The 23,693-nt window shown below is 38.7% G+C and overlaps 1 protein-coding gene across 1 annotated transcript in view; it reads left to right on the top strand.

The window, feature by feature from the left end:
- Positions 1–23,693, top strand: part of LOC127450604 (potassium channel subfamily T member 2) — a 142,341-nt gene that overhangs the window by 103,526 nt on the left and 15,122 nt on the right. Inside the window, exons 14-18 of the mRNA XM_051714842.1 lie at positions 8,566–8,674; positions 15,687–15,839; positions 16,180–16,430; positions 18,343–18,661; positions 23,579–23,684. Coding sequence (XP_051570802.1) covers positions 8,566–8,674; positions 15,687–15,839; positions 16,180–16,430; positions 18,343–18,661; positions 23,579–23,684 — 938 coding nt within the window. The remainder of the gene's footprint in view (positions 1–8,565; positions 8,675–15,686; positions 15,840–16,179; positions 16,431–18,342; positions 18,662–23,578; positions 23,685–23,693) is intronic.

Here is a 23,693-nt window from a genome sequence, read left to right as displayed (position 1 = left end):
AGTTTAAGCTTTGGCCACTGGGGGCCCAGTTCAGAAATTCAGGAAGCGTAGACCGATTTTAGCAGACATTCAACCTCCTGTCATCACTTTTGGTCTGTTCATCACAAAGCTATTGACTGGCTTCAGAAGACTTGGAATATATTGCTGTAGTCATACGGAATATGTTATTTTTGTTTGTTTGTCTGTGTGTGTGTGTGTTTTTTGTTTTGTTTTGTTTTGTTTTTTCTTGAGAGCCTTAATTGTTAATTCATTTTTATTATTTGGAGTGGCCAGTCCAGTCCAGAAAGCCATACCAGTTTGCAACAGCAGAATGTTTTATTTGTGGGTTAAAATATTCCTTTAAAAAATCACAACATCACAACAGCAGATATCGTAGGCAGCAATGGATACATTATTTTTGAAAATTGTACAGATGAAGGCATTTTAGTAGACAGGATATTATACAAATATTGGACATACATAGAAGCACTTTAGAGGTATGTTACATTGCCTCTGATGCACTTGCCAAACACTTGTTTTATCTACATTTAAATACGTGAAACATGTATTACGTGAAACCTTGTAAGATTATGAAAAAGAACATGAAGTATCTCTTGGATTGTGAGGTATAATTAAAATGACACTTACAATATGCAGTAGATACTTATGTTTCATATCAATCAGAGATGGTTATTCCCTGTGGCGGCGTGGCGTCTTGATGGTTACAGAGCGTTTGCTTTTTGACAGTTTGGCGGAACGCATCAATATGCACTTTTTCTATGTTGTGACACTGTTTGCAATATATGCACTAAGTGGTTGAGTGGGTGGCATAAATGAGAATGACTGTAGACGTCAGCTCCACAAATAGATTAAAGTTTACCAAAAAGTAGAAATTGTCATCGTTATTCTTCCTCATCTACGACAGAAATGTCATTTTTGGGTGAACTATCCCTTTAATCACATCTTGATGTTCACATTGGTTTAACAGAAGCTCACCGGTTTGTGTGTCTGTGGTTTCGCTCACATGCAGCCTGATCTCACACAGTTATTCCTGGAGTTCTGGATCGTTCTTTGTTTTGTAGATTTTGCATTAATTGATTTTTCTCTGTCTCCGTGGGCATGTTTGCAAATAGTAACTGCACACTTTGTTTCCACCAGTGTTCTGCACATTGTTATGCGTAGCTATATCAACAGCCGGGTCACTCTTAAACATAAAGCATACTGCTTTAATTAATGCTAATGGAAGAGAAGTGCTGCTGTTGTTACAGTCTTGCTGGGATTCACGGAATGAGTACAATCCCTCTTTACTCCACTCCTCTTCTGGGGGCCAAAAACAGCAGCTTTAGAGAAAAAAAGAATCTAGAAACGTAATTATCAGAGCACACTTGCCTGCTGTGCAGCGTCCCTGCTTCAGTCGAGGTCAGTATTTGCTTTCTGAGGTTGCTGGAAATGAGGGAGTTAGTGGAGGATGAGATGAAGTGGTCGAGCAGAAAGGCTGTACATGAGGATGAATAGAAGTCTTTAATTCAGTATTTGATCTTCTTGAGTGTTTGTGCATCTTTAAGTGCTGCCTCTAGTACTCCATCCTGACATGGAGGAGAATAATTCAAAGAACAAGCCTTTTTATTATGTATTTATTTATTTATTTATTGAAGAAATGACAATAACTAACAAATAGAATTATATATTGTTATAAATAATATTTGAATGTAAACAATAATGGAATGTTGTCATTACAAAAAGAAATAAAAAATCAGGTTGTCTTAATTAAACATTACTTAAAATGTCAAGTTTTGGTCTCATAACTCAAATATCCAAGTTTGTTGAACTGATTTTTCTTAAAAATCCATAGACTTAAGAGTTTAAGTGTTAATAACTCAAACTATTGAGTACAAAATTGAGGCTATGGGGAATACCCACAATACCTTGCACTTGAATTATTTAATTATGTTTCCATGGTCAAAGGGAACATATGGGGGCATTTAAATAATAGTTATTAAGAATTCATAGATGTTTAAGCTCTTTTGTAGTATTATTTATGTTGTTTTGTTGCAAATAGTTATTTTGTGTGATGTCATTATTAGGGTGATCTGTGTCCCCTTTGGTGAAGTTGGACCCTGTTAACACTATCTCAGTTCACCTTGTGCATGTGCAGCTGAAGTACAGGCATACATGCATTTCTGTGGAGATTTAAGTTTATTTGATGATTGACCTTGATTGACTTATAATCTTCTTTATTTGAGCTGTATTATTGGACAGTATGTACTACATTTGAGTCCATTCAATTAAAATTAAGTTGAAATAACAATATTTAAATAGCAAAATAAAGTTAAATGCATTTGTAGCTAGTTACCTTAACATAAATAGTTAATTCAATATGAAAACAAAGTTAAGTGAACTTAAAGGGATAGTTCACCCAAAAATGAAAATTCTCTCATCATTTACTCATCCTCATGCCACCCAGATGTGTATGACTTTTTTCTTCTGCTAAACACAAACGCAAATTTTTAGAAGAATATTTCAGCTTCATACAATAGGTCCATACAATGCAAGTGAATGGTGATCAGACCTTTGTAGCTCCAAAAATCACATAAAGGAAATAAAAGAATTTCATAAAGGAAATTAGAAGTAATCCATACGACTCCATTGGTTTAATCCATGTCTTCAGAAGTGATATGATAGGTGTGGGTTAGAAACAGATAAAAATGTAAGTCCTTTTTTTTACTCAAAATCTCCACTTTCACTTTTACATCTGAAGGTCATGTGTGGTGCCTGTTTAGTTTTACTTTCCCATCTGAAAGTGAAGATTAAAGTGGAGATTTGTAGTAAAAAAGGACTTAAATATTTATCTGTTTCTCATCCACAACTATCATATCACTTCTGAAATTATGGATTAAACCACTGGAGTCATATGGATTACTTTTATGCTGCCTTTATGTGATTTTTGGAGCTTCAAAGGTCTGATCACCATTCACTTGCATTGTATGGACCAACAGAGCTGAAATATTCTTCTAAAAATCTTCTTTTGTCTTCTGGTGAAGAAAGAAAGTCATACACATCTGGGATGGCATGAGGGTGAGTAAATGATGAGAATTTTCATTTTTGGGTGAACTATCCCTTTAATTATACAAGTTTTGGAGATGCCATTACTCAGTTTAATTGAAGGAACGAGTTTACTCATTCAGTTGAGTAGAGTCAACTTATTAGTGTTTTCAGTGTACAAAATAATGTCTATCAAAACAAGATTATGTGAATAACAGTAATGACAAACCTATTTATTTATATGTTTGTTTGTTTGTTTAGAAATTACAAAAACTGACAAATAGCTAATAATATTCTTTGAATAATAACAATAATAGACAAACCTAAAGCAACAAGTCTGATTGATTGATTGATTGCAGCAACAGACAATAAAACAAAACAAAACAAATTGATAAAATAATATCTTATTATAACAATATTATGTGAATAACAACAATAAAATTCAAAACTAAATAAAAAAGAACAAACTTTATTTATTTATTTATTTGAGAAATTACAATGTCAATATAAACAAAACACACACACACACACACACACACACACACACACAAAAAAAAAAAAAAAAAAAAAAAAAAAGATTGTTTGAATAACATCAATAATAAACCAAACATCAACAAGCCTTTTTTGGTCAAAAACACTACACAGTTGGGGGCCTGGGTAGCTCAGCGAGTACTGACACTGACTACCACACCTGGAGTCACGAGTTCAAATCCAGGGCGTGCTGAGTGACTCCAGCCAGGTCTCCTAAGCAACCAATTGGCCCGGTTGCTTGGGTGGGTAGAGTGACATGGGGTAACCTCCTCGTGGTCGCTATAATGTGGTTTGCTCTCGGTGGGGCGCGTGATGAGTTGTGCATGGATGCCACGGAGAATAGTGTGAAGCCTATACATGCGCTATATCTCCGTGGTAACACAGTCAACAAGCCACGTGATCAGATGCGCAGATTGACAGTCTCAGACATGGAGGCAACTGAGATTCGAGAATCTGTTACCCGGATTGAGAATCCGTTACCCGGATTGAGGCAAGTCACTAAACCACCACAAGGACTTAGAGTGCATTGGGAATTGGGCAATCCAAATTGGGGAGAAGAAAAAAAAACACTTCACAGCTTCACTGCTGATTTTTTTCCCTTAATTGTTCCACAGAGAACAATCAGTCCTCCTTGATTCTCTTTCTTTCACATTTCACCTTCATTAGCCTACACATATCTGTGAATTGACAAGGTTATTTTAAACAATCCGAACAGTCTTCTATCCTTGGGCGAGCTCTTTGAATGGATGTCAGTAAAATCCGGTTATGGTTGTGCACAGTTGTTCCAGACCTGGATTATAAAAGTCTATTCATATCAAATGCAGCACATGTTCTCAAATTGTTTTTGCATTACTAAAATGGCTTGTAAATTTTTAAATCCACTAAGTCTGTCACTCTGAGAGAAAGTGTTATATCGCATTAGAGCAGCATGCTAAATTCCGACCATCCTTGGTTCACTCATCCACCCTAATGAAGCAATAACGCCTCTATCAATTCCCTCTCAATTAGACGAAGCAAAAAAGCAACAGGATGAGGAAACAGCCAGAACTCCTAACATTTATTTCCGAATCAGAAGCCTGCCGTGAGAGAAAGAGAGGGGTTTTAATAAGCTACCAGGCCTAGAGGTGATGTCTGTGTCCTCTGATGAAAGAGGAAACACTCAAAAACACCCTAAAATAGACCAAAGTAAAAGGACTGGTAGGGTAGGTGCAGAAATAGGGCAAAAGAGCCAATCCTCATAGCAGCAACAAGGTTGAACATTTACTTCAGATTCGATTAAAAAAGAAACAGCCTTTGTTGTCTTGTTGCGAGTGTTTTTTGTCTCTCATGTTTTGACTTTGGTCCAATTGAACTGTATTAAATTTGAATTAAATGGAAGAAAATGGTATAGAAGTGGCCAAAAAAGTAAGTCTGTTTTTCTCAATGCTAATATGATTTTATCGACTCATTTCCCTAATTAGCAAAATTGGTAAATGTGTTTTCACTCATTCCTAACAAGCCACATGAAAATTATGATCTATCTGTGAGGCAGCCATTAGCGCTGTACCTGCTATTTTCTTTTCGGGATGAACATGTAATTGAATCTCAGCTTTACTATGTGTACACTTAAAGGTGATGTGTGTCATTTTATCTGTGTAAAATACTATCCCAGTTTAATATACAGAGACATCTATAGGTAAACCATATGTAGGCTCACAAACAACAGCATAAAGCACACATGAGGTGATGGTTATTTTAGTCAATCTTTATGTAGTACAATGACTGGTGGGTTCAAGTTGGCCAAAAACCCTGTGAAGTCCGCTTCGCAGGGCACTATTTGGGCAATTGGAATGTACCCATTACTTTTGCAATTCCATTTGGAGACCCTAGAGGTGTCGAAATTACACACTTTTCCTTTAAGTATTCATAAACATCCTCTTTCCCTCATCGGTTCCACCTTTCCTGATCTGTCTGTACTTTTCCTGGCTTTTAAATGGCAGCGGAGGTCTTAACCTGATGTGTGCTCACTGAAGTGTGTGGAGGGCATTTAAGTGGGCAGCTGCTATGAGGAGAGGAGTTAAAGGAGCATGAGATCACAGACGTTGCCTTATTTCACACTCTGTTAATGTCGTCGAATGCCTCTGACCTCTATGAGATGTGTTTTTGAAATCAAATGCAGGGTACTGACGTGTGCAAATGGGTTAGCAACAGGGCCGTAACCGCAATATACATTGAGGCCCCCCCCTCCCCCCATAATAATCAGATATGGCCAGATTGCCCCCCCCATAATAATCAGATATGGCCAGATTGCCCCCCCCCCCCATTAATTAGATATGGCCAGATTGCCCCCCCCCCATTAATTAGATATGGCCAGATTGTCGTCATCTCCCCCCCCAATAATCAGATATGGCCAGATTGTCCACCCCCACCCCCCCATAATAATCAAATATGGCCAGATTGCCCCCCCTCCCCCCATAATAATCAGATATGGCCAGATTGCCCCCCCCCATAATAATCAGATATGGCCAGATTGCCCCCCCTCCCCCCATAATAATCAGATATGGCCAGATTGCCCCCCTCCCCCCATAATAATCAGATATGGCCAGATTGCCCCCCCCATAATAATCAGATATGGCCAGATTGTCCTCCCCACCCCATAATAATCAGATATGGCCAGATTGCCCCCCTCCCCCCATAATAATCAGATATGGCCAGATTGCCCCCCCCCCATAATAATCAGGTATGGCCAGATTGCCCCCCCCCCCATAATAATCAGATATGGCCAGATTGTCCCCCCCATAATAATCAGATATGGCCAGATTGTCCTCCCCCCAATCCATAATAATCAGATATGGCCAGATTGCCCCCCCCCATAATAATCAGATATGGCCAGATTGCCCCCCCTCCCCCCATAATAATCAGATATGGCCAGATTGCACCCCCCCCATAATAATCAGATATGGCCAGATTGTCCTCCCCACCCCATAATAATCAGATATGGCCAGATTGCCCCCCTCCCCCCATAATAATCAGATATGGCCAGATTGTCCCCCCCCATAATAATCAGATATGGCCAGATTGCCCCCCCCCATAATAATCAGATATGGCCAGATTGTCCCCCACCCATAATAATCAGATATGGCCAGATTGTCCTCCCCCCCATCCATAATAATCAGATATGGCCAGATTGCCCCCCCATTAATTAGATATGGCCAGATTGTCATCCCCCCCATTAATTAGATATGGCCAGATTGTCATCACCCCCCCCCCCCCAATAATCAGATATGGCCAGATTGTCCACCCCCCCATAATAATCAGATATGGCCAGATTGTCCCCCCATTAATTAGATATGGCCAGATTGTCATCCCCCCTCCCCCCATTAATTAGATATGGCCAGATTGTCGTCATCTCCCCCCTTCCCCCTCAATAATCAGATATGGCCAGATTGTCCACACCCCCCATAATAATCAGATATGGCCAGATTGTCCCACCAATAATCAGATATGGCCAGATTGCCCCCTCCCCCCAATAATCAGATATGGCCAGATTGTCCACCCCCCCATAATAATCAGATATGGCCAGATTGCCCCCCCTCCCCCCATAATAATCAGATATGGCCAGATTGCCCCCCCCCATAATAATCAGATATGGCCAGATTGCCCCCCCTCCCCCCATAATAATCAGATATGGCCAGATTGCCCCCCCCATAATAATCAGATATGGCCAGATTGTCCTCCCCACCCCATAATAATCAGATATGGCCAGATTGCCCCCCTCCCCCCATAATAATCAGATATGGCCAGATTGTCCCCCCCATAATAATCAGATATGGCCAGATTGCCCCCCCCATAATAATCAGATATGGCCAGATTGTCCCCCCCCATAATAATCAGATATGGCCAGATTGTCCTCCCCCCCATCCATAATAATCAGATATGGCCAGATTGTCCCCCCCAATAATCAGATATGGCCAGATTGCCCCCCATTAATTAGATATGGCCAGATTGTCCACCCCCCCATAATAATCAGATATGGCCATATTGTCCCACCAATAATCAGATATGGCCAGATTGTTCCCCCATTAATCAGATATGGCCAGATTGTCCCCCCCAGTAATCATATATGGCCAGACTGCCACCCCAGTAATCAGATATGGCCAGATTGCCCCCCCCCCATTAATTAGATATGGCCAGATTGTCCCCCCCCCCCATTAATTAGATATGGCCAGATTGTCGTCATCTCCCCCCCCCAATAATCAGATATGGCCAGATTGTCCACCCCCCCCCCCCATAATAATCAAATATGGCCAGATTGCCCCCCCTCCCCCCATAATAATCAGATATGGCCAGATTGCCCCCCCCCATAATAATCAGATATGGCCAGATTGTCCTCCCCACCCCATAATAATCAGATATGGCCAGATTGCCCCCCTCCCCCCATAATAATCAGATATGGCCAGATTGCCCCCCCCATAATAATCAGATATGGCCAGATTGTCCTCCCCCCCATCCATAATAATCAGATATGGCCAGATTGTCCCCCCCAATAATCAGATATGGCCAGATTGCCCCCCCATTAATTAGATATGGCCAGATTGTCGTCCCCCCCCAATAATCAGATATGGCCAGATTGTCCCCCCCAATAATCATATATGGCCAGACTGCCACCCCAGTAATCAGATATGGCCAGATTGCCCCCCCAATAATCAGATATGGCCAGATTGTACTGTGAAAGTGACCCGCTCCCATCGCATGAAAATCAGTCTACAGGCTTTAATAGGCAACCTAGGATGTGCGGGAAGGGCTCATTTTTTAAGTTGTGTTACAAGCCTTTCACACATTGGCAAAAAAGGCGTATATTACATGAAAATTGTTACATATTGCACCTTTAACCAAGACTACACTTTAAAATGTTAATATATATATATATATATATATATATATATATATATATATATATATATATATACAAACTTTTAAGAATATGTCCGTAATGTTTATACAGTTTTTGGTGGATGTGTGTTTATTTTACAGACCATGTGGTTTGTGAGGAAGAGTTTAAGTATGCCATGTTGGCCCTCAACTGTGTGTGTCCTGCCACCTCCACCCTGATCACCTTATTGATTCACTCCTCTAGAGGACAGTGAGTATAATCATCCCTCCAGTACACTCTCACCCACCCCTGATAGCACACATACTGTATGTCGCTGAGATGTGCATGTTTTCATCTGTGGAGCATTTGCAATATGTCACTAAAACATTCCCTGTCTGGTGTTAGAATGCCATTCAGGCTTTGTTTGTACCTGATATGAACATGCATTTTTAATGTGTCTCCTGTGTCCACTTGTGACAGCTGAAGATGTTCTGTTAAAGTGATAGTTCACCCAGAAATGAAAATTCTCTCATTATTTACTCACCCTCATGATATACCAAGTGTGTATGACTTTCTTCACCAGAACACATTTAAAGAAAAATACAAAAATATCTTAGCTCAGTAGGTCCTTAAAATGCAAGTGAATGGAGACTTCTCTTTTGTAGCTCCAAAAATCACAGACAGTCAGCATAAACTTCATCCATATGACACCAGCTGTTAAATTAATGTCTTCTAAAGTGACACGATCGCTTTTGGTGCGAAAAAAGATCAATATTTAAGTACTTTTTTTTAACTAGAATCTAACGCTCCCTGTAAGCTTCACGAGATGGAGGAGATCATGCGGTCTCTCGTGAGGACTCAAAAATAAGGATGGCCCACTGGCCAGGGCCAGTGTTTCAGTTTAGTTGACAACTGTCATTTGCTCAATCTGTGTGTTCTCACTATCTTACGGTTATGTTTTTATTCTTTGAGTGTGATTAATTAAATAAAAATAATGCGTTAAAAAAATCACTATTAGGAATATAAGGAATTTTTCTACCAAGAAAGCAATTCAAGCTTGAAGTACCACCTCATATTTTTTGCAAGCTGCAGTCAGCACAAATCCAGCTGTACAGGTAGCACGCAGCTGTAGAGACAACAAACTGACAGCTGTTCAGAGACAGCTGGACGGTGCAGAGTGCATGGGTCTTCAGTTTCTAACTATGTTTAACTTGACATAGCATCCTAAAAACACAGCGTTTATGGTAGAGACACTGAAAACCAGTGAAATGCGACCAAAGAGAGGAATGCAAGAACGTGTCCTCTAAAAACATCTCTTAAAGGGATAGTTCACCCAAAAATGAAAATTCTCTCATCATTTACTTACCCTCATTCCATCCCAGATGTGTGACTTTATTTCTTCTGCAGAACACTAACATAGATTTTTAGAAGAATATTTCAGCTCTGTAGGTCCATGCAATGCAAGTGAATGGTGACCAGAACTTTGAAGGTCCAAGAAGCATATAAAGTTAGCAAAAAAAAAAATAAATAAATAAATCTATAGAACTCCAGTGGTTTCATCTATGGATACTAGAAGTCTCTACTTTCACTTTCACATTCTTCTTCTTTTGTTTTTTGTGATTCACATTCTTCATGCATATCACCACCTACTGGGCAGGGAGGAGAATTTATGGTAAAAAAGGACTTTTTTGATTTTATTGATCTGGGCCGTATTCACAAAAAATCTTAAGGCTAAAAGTAGCTCCTACCGTGGAAATTTAGGAGCAACTCTTAAAAATTAGGGGCATGTCACTCCTAATTTTAGGACTTGTAAAATGTTCATCTAAGAGTTATTCATGAAGCATTTTAACACTAAAAGTAACTCCTAAACCCACGACAGCTTAGAAGCCCTCCTGAGGACTTCTAAATCCATAAGAGTGGCTCACAAATGATCCGAAGCATGCTTTCTTTTGTCAATCCACTTTAAAAACAATGTTTTAGAATATTATTATGACATCAACCTTTTAAAAAGGATCACCTGAATCGCAATTGAGTGGATGTATTTTAATAATATAACATTATAATATTGACATTGACCTTTAAAAAAGGGACACTAAATCGCAAAGTTTTCATTATTGCAAAGTTAGTTAGAGATGCTCTTAACTCTCCCAGGAACAGAAACAATCCAATTACACCGGAGATAAATTTTGACAACTTTGCGCTCTCTGGCCACAGGCAAAGCAAAACTGTGTAGCGCGGATGAATTGGGAATTTCTGTCATCCGTCTGCAAAATCATCCATCAAACTATACATTATATGTCCTCTCCTGACTGCACATCTTCCAACAATTCATAGAATTTCCAAACACCTGAAGGTACCACATTCATCTATACAAACAACTGTACGCAAGTATAAATGCTATGGGACCACGCAGCCATTATACCGCTCAGGAAGGAGATGCATTCTGTCTCCTAGAGATTAACATAGTTTGGTGCGAAAAGTGCAAATCAATCCCAGAACAACAGCAAAGGACCTTGTGAAGATGCTGGAGGAAACAGGTAGACAAGTATCTATATCCACAGTAAAACAAGTCCTGTATCGACATAACCTAAAAGGCTGCTCAGCAAGGAAGAAGCCACTGCTCCAAAACCACCATAAAAATGCCAGACTACAGTTTGCAAGTGCACATGGGGACAAAGATCTTACTTTTTGGAGAAATTTCCTCTGGTCTGAATAAATAAAAATTGAACTGTTTGGCCATAATGACCATAGTTATATTTGGAGGAAAAAGGGTGAGGCTTGCATGCCGAAGAACACCATCCCAACCGTGAAGCATGATGGTGGCAGCATCATGTTGTGGGGGTGCTTTGCTGCAGGAGGGACTGGTGCACTTCCCAAAATAGATGGCATCATGAGGAAGGAAAATTATGTGGATATATTGAAGCAACATCTTAAGACATCAGCCATGAAGTTAAAGCTTGGTCGTAAATGGGTCTTCAGAATGGACAATGACCCCAAGCATACCTCCAAAGTTGTGGCAACAAAGTCAAGGTATTGGAGTGGCCATCACAAAGCCCTGACCTCAATCCAATAGAAAATTTGTGGGCAGAACTGAAAAAGTGTGTGCGAGCAAGGAGGCCTACAAACCTGACTCAGTTACACCAGTTCTGTCTGGATGAATGGGCCAAAATTCCAGCAACTTATTGTGAGAAGCTGGTGGAAGGCTGCCCAAAACTTTTGACCCAAGTTAAACCATTTAAAGGCAATGCTACCAAATACTAACAAAGTGTATGTAAACTTCTGACCAACTGGGAATGTGATGAAAGGAATAAAAGCTGAAATAAATAATTCTCTCTACTATTATTCTGATATTTCACATTCTTAAAATAAAGTAGTGATCCTAACTGACCTAAGACAGGGAAAGTTTTCTACGATTAAATGTCTGGAATTGTGAAAAACTGAGTTTAAATGTATTTGGCTAAGGTGTATGTAAACTTCTGACTTCAATCTGTCTATCTTATATTATATTTGTTATATACATTCCGCTATCTGTCTATGAGGAATTTGCTGAGTAATTGTGCTTCCCTGTCTACCAGTCACTGTGGGCGTTTTAAAAGAGTGCACTCATAAAATGTGACGTCATCCATAGCAACGAGGTCAGTGCCGCCTTACTCTTAATTTAAGATTTCCTTAGTAAAATTTGCTCTTAGCAGTTTTGTGAATAGCTTTTAAGCAAAAACTCGCTAGGAACTCTTTGGAGAACTCCTAGTGGTAAGATAAAAATCTGTGTGAATACGGGCCCTGGTTTCTCACCCACACTATCATATCACTTCTGAAGACATGGATTTAACCACTGGAGTTATATGAATTACTTTTATGCTGCCTTTATGTGCTTTTTGAAGCTTAAAAGTTCTGGTCACCATTCACTTGCATTGTATGGACCTACAGAGCTGAAATATTCTTCTAGAAACCTTCATTTGTGTTCAGTAGAAGAAAGAAAGTCATACACATCTGGGATGGCATGATGGTGAGTAAATGATAAGAGAATTACATTTTTTGGGGTGAACTATCCCTTTATGTGATTAACTCAATAGTAAAAATGGATTGCTGTGGACTGTAGGTCAGTGATAGGCTTATGTTCAATGTTTTGGAAATAAACCAAACAATATATTCACTTGTTAAGCTACTTTTTGTGTAGTATAATCTTGTGTGACACAATAATGTAATGTTTTAATGAGTTAATACTGCTCTGTGCCTGCTTAAAATTCTGTGTAAAGATGCAATGCAGAATAAAAGCCAGTCCAAATTAAGCCTGCTCTAACCCACCACAGAGCAGCCTTAAACTTTGTTTTTGCATGATAGAGCTTATATTTCATAATTTAGTTTAATTTTAAGGTATAATTTCATATTTCATTTATTTCATATTTCTATATTCAAAATGTTATTTTTAAAACATTAATCTCATATTATGTATGCAATTGTAATTTCTGTGTAAATCCATTTATCCTTGCTCTGAGCAGCATTAAACGGTCTGTGTAAATGCACCTATATGCCACTTTAGATGCAGCTTCTGTGCCAGCTTTGCAGTTTAAAGATGACTTTGGAATGATCTGATATTGCATTATTATTTGATTATTATAAATAAATATTATAGATAGATAGATAGATAGATAGATAGATAGATAGATATACAGTACTGTGCAAAAGTTTTAGGCACTTGTGAAAACTGATGCATAGTGAGGATGTCTTCAAAAAATAATGCCATAAATAGTTTTCATGTATCAATTAACATCATACAAAGTCCAGTAAACATAAAAAAGCTAAATCAATATTTGGTGTGGCCACCTTCGCATTTAAAACAGCACCAATTCTCCTAGGTACACCTGGACACAGTTTTTCTTGGTTGTTGGCAGATAGGATGTTCCAAGCTTCTTGGAGAATTCACCACAGTTCTTCTATCTATTTAGGCTGTCTCCATTTCTTCCATCACTTTATGTAATCTCAAACTGACACGATGTTCAGTAGGGGGTCTGTGGGGGCCATGCCATCTGTTGCAGGGCTCCCTGTTCTTCTATTCTAATCTTTTCTTTTGCAAAAGTAATATAAAATGTATTTTTCCTATTGACACACTAAAGCTGAAGATATAAATAACCATCTTAAGACAAATGTTTTTGTGAAACATCTTATGTGCCTAAAACGTATGCACAGTACTGTATGTGTATATATTATTATTATTATTATTATTATTATTATTATTATCATTTTAAGTTATATATTAAATTATCTTTATTTGGGGGCCTTTTTTAGCAAATATTAATTTAATTAATTATTCAGTATTTCATTTTTTTAATTGATTGACAGCCCTAGTCTTTATGCCGCCTCTTTTGGAACATTTGTTTTTTGTGTGCTGTTAACATTGTTGTTGCGAATTCTGTTAATTTAAATTTGTCTGTTCCTCTGTGGTGGAATGAGCTTCCAACCTGCACGCAATGTGCTCCTACCCTCTCAGCATTCAAGAACCAGCTGAAAACACATTTGTTCCATGAGCACTAAACTAATACACACTAAATGTACTTACTATTTACCAGTTTAAAAAAAAAAAAAAAAATTCCTTGTCTGTCTCTTTCTTCTACACAAGCATCTATACTACTCCAGCTACTTTGAGAACTCGGCAATGTGAAGATATTATTGACTTTTGTATGGCAAATTGCTCATACAATTGACAATTCAATTGTTATGTTCCTCATTTGTAAGTCACTTTGGATAAAAGCATCTGCTAAATGGCTAAATGTACATGTAATGTAAATGTTAAATATTCCACCAGGGTAAAGTTAACTAGCTGGCTGATATTGATGTGTTTTTGTCTAAATTTTATGTATGACTTGTAATACCAGGATGTTAACACCAGACATTTACGTGACATTTATGATTTCAAATGTATGAGAACTTGCTCCTTTTAAGGCCATGTCCACACTAATGTGTTTTCATTTGAAAACGCATTGATTTTCCTCCGTTTACGCCTCTCATCCACATTGGAACGGTGTTTTCCTCCACCTAAAGCGAAGACTTTGAAAACACTCTCCAGAAATGCATATGTAGATGGTTGGAAAATGATAATGTTAGGAAAATGAAAACACTGTTTGAAAACTTAGATGTGGCCAGAGATGTGTATCAGACAAATATGATGTTTAAAATAGAACACAATGCTTTTTAGATGATGCGCTTTGCACAGATGTCTCTGCAACATATGTGTGCTTCCTGGGCTAGATTCCTATCAGACTATCACAAAGGACAGAATTCTCATTCAATGAACCACCACCAACCATGTGCTTAACTGTTACATATTTTATGATCAGAACAGCGTCTTCAGAGGCCTTCAAGCAGCGAGCGGGCGCCTTCCAACCACTCAACAGGTCAGCTGCACTGACTGTAAAATATCGACGCACACACATGGATACACAGATCCCATAAACTCTGAATTCGTCTCTGCGTCATGCATGTTTCTTCTTCACCTCCTCCATCTTAACACTCCTCCACTCCCTCTGGTTCTCACCTCACCTACATCTTCCCAACCATTCGCAGGGATGTCAAAGACACATCAGACAGTGTGTGTCACTGTATTTTTTTTCCTTTTGTCTGCATATATGTAAGATACATTTGTTTTCCTAAGCCGAGCTGCAAGCTGTGATTATTGAGAAGAGGTTTGAAAGTAATGTGAAAGGAATAGAATGCAAAACGAGATGTTTTGCAGAATGTCCATGCTGCTGTTTTCCATACAATGAAAGTAAATCCAAAAAGACAAAAAAGCCCCATAAAAGTACAGTACAACTCATATTTTCATTCACACTTGCATATTCGAACATGGTGCCTTAACAGACATCACTCCAGTTTTGACATTAATGACACCAAAAATCATAGGCTTTCACATGTCTCATTGACGGGCACGACATGAATTGCGAATGTTTTGTTTTCAGCACAAATTTGATTTTATATATATAGCGAAGGAAGATTTTTAGCAAAAAATGATTAAACACAAACCTATTGTATTGCTTCAGAAGCATTGAAATACAGCACACAAGTCATATTGACTAATTTTATAGCATTTGTTTATGGAGCTTTCAGTTCTCTTTCATTGTATGGAAAAGAGCAGTTCGGACATTCTGCTAAATATCTCCTTTTGCGTTCCACAGAAGAAAGCAAGTCATACATGTTTGGAATGACATGAGGGAGAGCACATGATGACAAAAATTACATTCTATTCTTTTAATGCATATCTGTATCCTCTCTGGCTTTGTTGTCACAGGGAAGGTGGTGCTAGCTCAGTCGACCAATGGCAACGCACCTACAGGCGCTGTGCCTCCAATGAGGTGCACCATATCCGGCTGGAAGAGAGCAAGTTCTTTGGAGAGTATCAGGGAAAGAGTTTCACCTTTGCCTCCTTTCACGCACATAAGAAGTAAGCCTTTGTATAAAGTGACAGTTAAAGACTCCCTGAAATAAAAAGTTGTAGTTTTGTTTGTCCATGTCTGTTTGTTTTGAGGCCATTTACAGTATATGATAGTGAACTCCTAAAAGATGTCAAAACAACCCTTTAACAGATATGCACTTTTAAAATTAGTCTTTAGTCTCGCTTTCAACGGCATAGATAAATATACTGTATGTCCCGGCTTTAATACAAAATGCATCAACGCAGGAAAGACAACTGGGCTCGTCAAGCATTTTCATGGAGTTTTTAAACACATTCTTTTTATGCAAGTATGCATGCACAATAACATCACTCTCAACTGTTGTGGTAGATATGGAGTGTGTCTGATCGGAGTACGCAGGATGGAAACAGCAAACATCCTCTTGAACCCTGGGCCCTGCCACATCATGGGAGCCTCCGACACCTGTTTCTACATCAACATCTCCAAGGAGGAGAACTCAGCCTTTGTCAGAGGTCACAGGGTGCCAGTGAGGGGACCTGGCGTTGACTCCAGAGGGGTCCCACAGACAATCTATCATGGGCTCACTCGCCTACCAGTACACAGCATTATAGCCAGCATGGGTTAGTTAGTTTCACTATCATGGCATTATGCCTGATGATTAATTGACATACAAATTAATTGATTTGTTTTTTCATGTGACTTACTGCACATTCATTTATTCACATATAACTTAGAATCATACAGTATTAGTGATTTCCTCTAAGAGTTCGAAAACAAGTTATGCACAGGGTAGACATGAATAATAATGTTTTAAATATTAAAATATTTACAATTTCTTTCAATATTCCTCTTTTTGTCCACTTTATTCTTTAGTCTACTATCCATTTTCACTGTTGACTATTAGTAGCGCTTGTTAAGATAACCATTGCTCGTACTTACCCCTTGAAACCCTGAGTATTAAACTGTGACCAGTAACTCATCCTGCACTAATTGTGCTACGGACATAAATGGTAACTCAAATTGTGTGACTTGTTGAAGAGAAGTGTGATATTACATCTATAAGCGGTCGGACTTACGATTTTCACCTGGCGGATGATGAACTGGTGGAAAAAATTCCATAGGCTTCCATTGAGGGAGGGACTCAAAACATACAGTATGTAGGGAACAGACTATAATAGAGACTTGCTGGGAGTGGGATCGTTTAAATTGGGTCAGAAAACAACCATTTAGCAATGCCCTAGCAACCACCCAGAATACCCTGGCAACCTCAAAGCAATGCACTTTAAACCACACAGAACACCTTAGCAACTGCATAGCAACCTGGCAAAGTACAGTAATATATTTTCAGAAAATGTAAAAATCTGGTAATAATTAAATTATTGTTGTTATTATCGTGACAGGCCTAACTTTACTAGAGATGTATACACATATGAATTCTTAAGATATAAATTACGGTATTTCTAAATTAAACCAATATGTTTTAGCATCAAACTATTCATGCTCATTTAATTTCCATATTCAGATACTATGTAATGTTGTAATATAATCTGTGGTGTAGTTTAATTATATTAACATTTGTTCAGCCTGCTTTACTGTGGGTATAAATGTGAGATGCATGTAGACAGAAAAGAGAAAGGTGCTTCTTGAATTGACAGTACAAATACCTTGTATATATCTTTGTACAATATCACCATCGTGGTTTGTAACGGATCACCAGAGAAAACGTTCAGGAAAACTTTGTATCGGCTGCTAAACACCTTACTGATATTGGTCCACGTCATCGGTAGGTGTGGCTTGGAGCTCAACATACTTTGAAGCTGACAGCTAATTCCTGTTCAGTCAGTTATGATCAGTCAACATGAACACACTGGTGCACAGAGTTATTAACAAACTGGTGCAAACTTACCTACATCTGTACGATTTAGTTCACTCTGTTGTTTGATGTACTGCTTCACTCATGTGCCATCAGCAGCCGAAAGCCATTCACAGATCTGCCCAAAGTAAGATAAGTCTATCATCATTCTTTTGTCTATATTCTACCCATTAATACTCTTTTATACACTCATCTTTGCAGTAGTATCAGTCATAAATTACAATAAGTGTAACTTATTGTAGTGTAACCGGTGCACATTATGGCTGCATACAGCGTGTTAGCGCATTAGATCCATGAATGCAGAAGGTAAACATTACAAATTACACATCATTTACTGCATATATTAATATAAATCATCATCGAGTTGTTAAAACAGCTTCTTTTACTGATCTAGTGTGAGTTCTATTCATAGAATGAGGCATGAAGTCATTGATAACACATTTTAATGTCACATTAGTTGATGTTTTACATGTAGTCTTGAGCGTCATCATATTTAAATGCTCCTCTAAATGCCTCCCACAGCCGGTGTTTGAATGTTCGCAAACTATGCCATTGCTCAGCTGTTTTGAATTTCTATTTACCGCTGAACAAAGAACGAAGAAGAACTTTTCCATAAGTGTGCTGGGGCCTTAACTCATATCCATTTTGTCCTTTAACAGGTACTGTAGCCATAGACCTGCAGGACTCCAGTGACAGCAGTCCAGATGGCACGGGTCCATCAGTGCTAGGCAGTGGGACTGGGGGCAGGAGTGGCTCCAGGACAGAAGTTGTGGGCTGTAACACTCTGACACTGCCCGCCATGAGTGGCTCCAGGGAGGAGAGGAGACACAGCATCGCCCCCGTCCTGGAGGTGGTGGACGGGGTGCACAGTCCCACGTTTGACCTGCTGGGGGACCAGTCGGAGGACGAGGGAGGAGAGGAGGGGAAGGAGGACGATGGAGGGGAACAGAAAGGCCAGTGGTGGGGCGCACATTGCGAGTGAGTATTGCATCATGTAGGACTAGAGTTGGAGTCTTGATCTCGTGGCTTTTGTCTCTTGAGCGTATAAACATTACCTTGATCTGGGTCTCATTAGTCTCGTGTAGCCAGACTTTTGACCTAAGTCTTTTGACTTTTGACATAAAATCTGGTGCAATTTGCAGCTTGTAACTGCCAGTTACTGCCCACTTAGACGTGAAGAGACTGTCTGACCAACATGTAAAGCAATCAGCCTCAGTTTGTCTTGTTTTATGTGCCGTTTGGGGGTGGGTTTGTCTGAAATAGATGATACTTCCTTCTGGTATCATCTATTTCAGGTCTGGGATTAGTCTGGATAATGCTAGATCTCTTGATCTGGGTCTTAGTAGGTCTGGTATTAGTCTGGATTACAAAGGGTCTAGTCTTGATCTGGGTCTGGGTCTGGTATTGGTCTGGGTTTTGGTCATGAGTGTCTAGTCTCAGTCTGAGTCTTGGTGGGTCTGATATTGGTATAGACGCTTAACGTCTGCATACAGTCGAATGCATAGGCTTTCAAGTATACTTCATTTGACTCTGCGCGCATACACAGGCGGTTGGCACGTGCGCTATGACTGCAATGGAACACCAGACTTGTTCTCTTTAGGAGTTTAGACCCATAAAGATGTCTTTATATTCCTTCAGACTCTAGTTATACAAATGCAGGTCTCTCCTGACCCCCTCACACATGCGCTGTTGACGTGCACATCCACTGTTATTTTCACCAATTAGTGCAAATAATTACAGGTGCATGCACATTCTGTGCTTTGAGTATGCATGGTTTAAAAACTCAGGCCGCACATTTTAAGTGCTTGAGCACTCTGCCGATGATGACATTTGCATCACACGGCCTGTACACAGACACCTATTGTTCGTGTCTAACCAAAGTATACTTTGGGCTTACATGGGTACATGTTTGCAAATTCTAGGCAAAGGGTGACTACTTTGAAGATACTAAAATATAACACAGTTTTGATTTATGTTGGATTTTGTTTAGTCACAACATAATACCCATAGTTCCATTTATGTTATTCCATAGTTTTGATGACTTTACTATTATTCTAAAATGTGGAAAAAAAATAAAAAGAATGAGTAAGTATTTCAAAACTTTTGACTGGTAGTGTAAATGCACAATTAATCAAATTAAATTTGTGATATATCCAAGTGTAATGATTAAACAACAGAGGTATGAGATTTGATTTAATAAATATATAGTCTGTATGTGCTGCACACATCAAAGTGAATGTGTGAAACTGGCCACTCATACGCTGCTAAAAACTTATTTTGAACATCATGCGATCTCTGTGTTTAACAGATGACAGAAAGCAGAGAGCTCACTAACAGCCTTTTGTGGTTTATTGAGCACATTAGGCCATATAGTTGTAACGATGTTGCTGGCACTGGCACTGGCAATGACAAAGACGATGACCATGAAGTAAAGAACCCAAGTGCAAATGTATTCCAACAGTGTAATCCTTTATGAATACACTAACTACAAACGTAAATAAAACATAAACATGAACTTGGCTTGACATAAATTTGACTTGACATAAACTTGAACTAACAACCAAAATTACAACAACAAACAATACCTAACAATGGACCATGGAAAACATGAGGGTTAAATACATGACATGGGAGAACACATGACAAAGATAACCAATTAACACTAAGAACTCTAAACAAGATAACAAGACAATGAACCAATAAAAGCAAGACACATGAACATGGAGGGAAACATGAAATCGCATGACAAGGGAACCACATGACATGAAACAGGAACTAGATTTTCAAAATAAAAGACATGAAAAACATGAACCAACAAAATACACGACAATAGGGAACTGCTTATCCGGAGGTGAGAAGCTGTTATCAAAAACATACAAAATTAATCCGGCTTTCCGCCAAATTAAAAGCTCAATTTAATTGACGTGAAATTGAAAATAAATAAATAAAATGTGACTGAATTATATTGCTACTATAAAGTAGGGCTGGGCAATTAATCAAATGTTATTTTCAATTACGATTTTGGATTCCAGCGATTATTAAAACAAAATAATCGAGATAAAACGATTATTGTGCCGCATTCCGTTTCGCAATGAAACACCCCAGCATAATATCTTTAAAGCATCCTTTATTAAAGTTCAAATAATAAGGAAGCAGGTTATGAAAATAAACTCAGAACTGGCATTTCTTTGTGCGGTCAGCGCTGCGTCTGTGAGTTGCGTGAAGTGACCGGGGAAGAGATTGAATCTTCTCCTGGCTTATGCACACTCTGGCACGGAGACGCTCGTCACTTGCACGTGTTTGCTGCAGCTAGATTATAACATAGTGAATCATAATATATGTGTCACGTTGTGTATCTTATCATGAAGAAAATCGGTGATACGCAGCTCTATTAAGAAGAGAGAGTTTGTTTTTTGTGAGTTAAAGATGGATCGAAGTGAACAGAAAGATGAGAAAGGGTAGTCTTAGCCCCATTATACACTGCAACAAAATACTTTTTTGATTAGTCTTTTTTGGCTTGTTTTCCAAAGTAATATCTAAAACTCCTTTAAAGCAACGTACATTTACTTTAGGAGCTATACTGCAGATTGTTATCGGAGAATGTTGAATACAATATTTAATTGGGGCTCTACATTAACAATTGTCTGCTTGTCCGGGACTAGTGGATTTTTTAAGGGGCAAGTGAATGAGAATTTTACTTGCCTGACCGGACAAGCAGACTGATTAAAACGGCAATAACGCAAAAATGACCGTCTATATTTGTGATAGCCTAGGCCTGTGTCACGTATTAGAAAGTTCATATTCTTGTTCTGCTGTTGAAAATAATCCAGAGTGCATAATTGTATAATTCGCCAGCGTTTTACAGTGAAGACCTGTAGTAGTTTAATGTTGCATTTCATTCTGAATGTTTACTTGAATACTTGAAACTGCTGTTCATTTTTTTAAAGCTGTTAAATAAGCACTGAATTTTCTTAATTTGTATTTTTTTTTTTTATCTATTTCTATTCATTGCTGTTTTTATTGTTATTTTATTACCGTTTGTTTACTAGTCTTGAATAATTACTTAAGAACTTGAAACCATTCTTCCATAATTAATAAATTAGTTAGTGTTATTATTTGTTGTGGTTTTGAGAATTATTCACTACTGACTACTGAAATTTTTGGTATTGTGATAATGTATTGTCTTTATTGTACATGGTAGATCTTGCTGCAATAACATGATAAAAAAGTCGATCTCATTCCATAGAAGTGTGAGCACTCCTGCTGTAAATGATTTCGATGGAGGCTTTTCTTTATTTGACTACCATACGTAGCATAAAATAATTATCAGATGACAATAGCCTCCTCCCCTACCCAGTGCAGTTTACATGTCAAGTTCAAGGAAATCCACTGTTAAAAAGACAAGTTTTTTAAAAGGTCAATAAATGCATGATGTTTCCAAAATCAATGAGTAATCGTGTTAAATAATCGTGATCTCAATACTGACCAAAATAATAATGATTATGATTTTTGCCATAATCGAGCAGCCCTAATATACAGTAAAATGTAATATTCAATGTTATAATAAACAATAAAAAATAAACAATAATATATCAATTAATACATTATATTTAAGCAATATCTCACTAGTAAGTGTTGTTGTACTGAACAAAAGTTTTATCAATGCTTTCATTAAAGGTGCACTCAGTAATTTCTTCTCATTAAAAAGTTTTACTCCTAAATAAATGAATTGTAATTTTGAAACATATGTAAAAAATCATGAGCACTCACATGAGATGAGGACTCTAGTCATATCAGTAACCTTATAAAAGCCGTTTTATTTTACATGGGGCAGGGGCGACCTCATGGGACCAGCTGAATACTACTCGTTTAATCTCAGTAATTGTGGATTGTGCTGTGAGGATCTGTATATAGAAGCACTTCATTTGATAAAAATAATGCAATGGTATGTTGAAAAGTAATTGTTCTGTTTTCATTTTATTAAAATTCTCTGAATTTATTTGATCAGACAGTTTTTTGATTATAAAATGTCATTAAACTTTAAAACACAGAATTCAGAAGAAAAGAAAAGAAATTCTTGGCCTGGATTATAAAGTGTTTCCTACTGGTTTCAGTCTTGCAGGGTCTAGTCTTGGTCTGGATCTTAGTGGGTCTGGGTTTTGGTCTTTGATGATTTTGATTTGTTTTTGTTTTTAGCGGGCCTGATATTGGCCTTTGTTTTGGTCTTAGGGTGTTTAGTCTCGGTCTGGGTCTTGGTGGGTCGGGGTCAGAGGTGTAGTCAAGACCAGACCCTCCAAGACCCACACCCAGACCAAAACTAGACACCCTAAGACCCAGACCAAGACGAGACCCAGATCCAGACCAAGACTAGACCCCCTAAGTCCCAGACCAAGACTAGACCCCTCAAGACCCAGATCCAGACCAAGACTAGACCCAGATCCAGACCAAGACTAAACTCCCTAAGTCCTAAACCAAGACGAGACCCAGATCCAGACCAAGACTAGACCCCCTAAGTCCCAGACCCAAACCAAAAGTAGACCCCCTAAGACCCAGACCAAGACGAGATCCAGACCAAGACTAGACCCCCTAAGTCCCAGACCAAGACTAGTCCCCTCAAGAACCAGATCCAGACCAAGACCTATACCCAAGACCAATACCCAGACCAAGACTCCAACTCTGGTCTGGGTTTTGGTCTTGGAGAGTCTAGTCTTGGTCTGGGTATTAGAGTATTTGGTATAGGTCTGGGTCTAGGTCTTAGGTGGTCTGGGTGACCTAGTCTAGACTCCGTCTCTGAAAAGCACTGAGGTTCCTGTCTTGAAACTGAATGGTAATTTCATATTTCCATGAATATGTTTGTGTGAGACAGCTGTCTGTGTGTTTGTATTTGTGAAACAGATGGGTTAAAGGCTATCCTCTGAACTCTCCATACATTGGCAGCTCTCCTGCCCTCTGCCACCTTCTGCAGGAGAAAATGCCATTTTGCTGCCTGCGCCTGGATAAGGTGAGCATC

Source organism: Myxocyprinus asiaticus, chromosome 13 (genome assembly GCF_019703515.2).
Source record: "Myxocyprinus asiaticus isolate MX2 ecotype Aquarium Trade chromosome 13, UBuf_Myxa_2, whole genome shotgun sequence".
Lineage (NCBI taxonomy): Eukaryota > Metazoa > Chordata > Actinopteri > Cypriniformes > Catostomidae > Myxocyprinus > Myxocyprinus asiaticus.
Note: the sequence above shows the minus strand (reverse complement) of the source record. Positions and strands in the feature narration are given on the sequence as shown.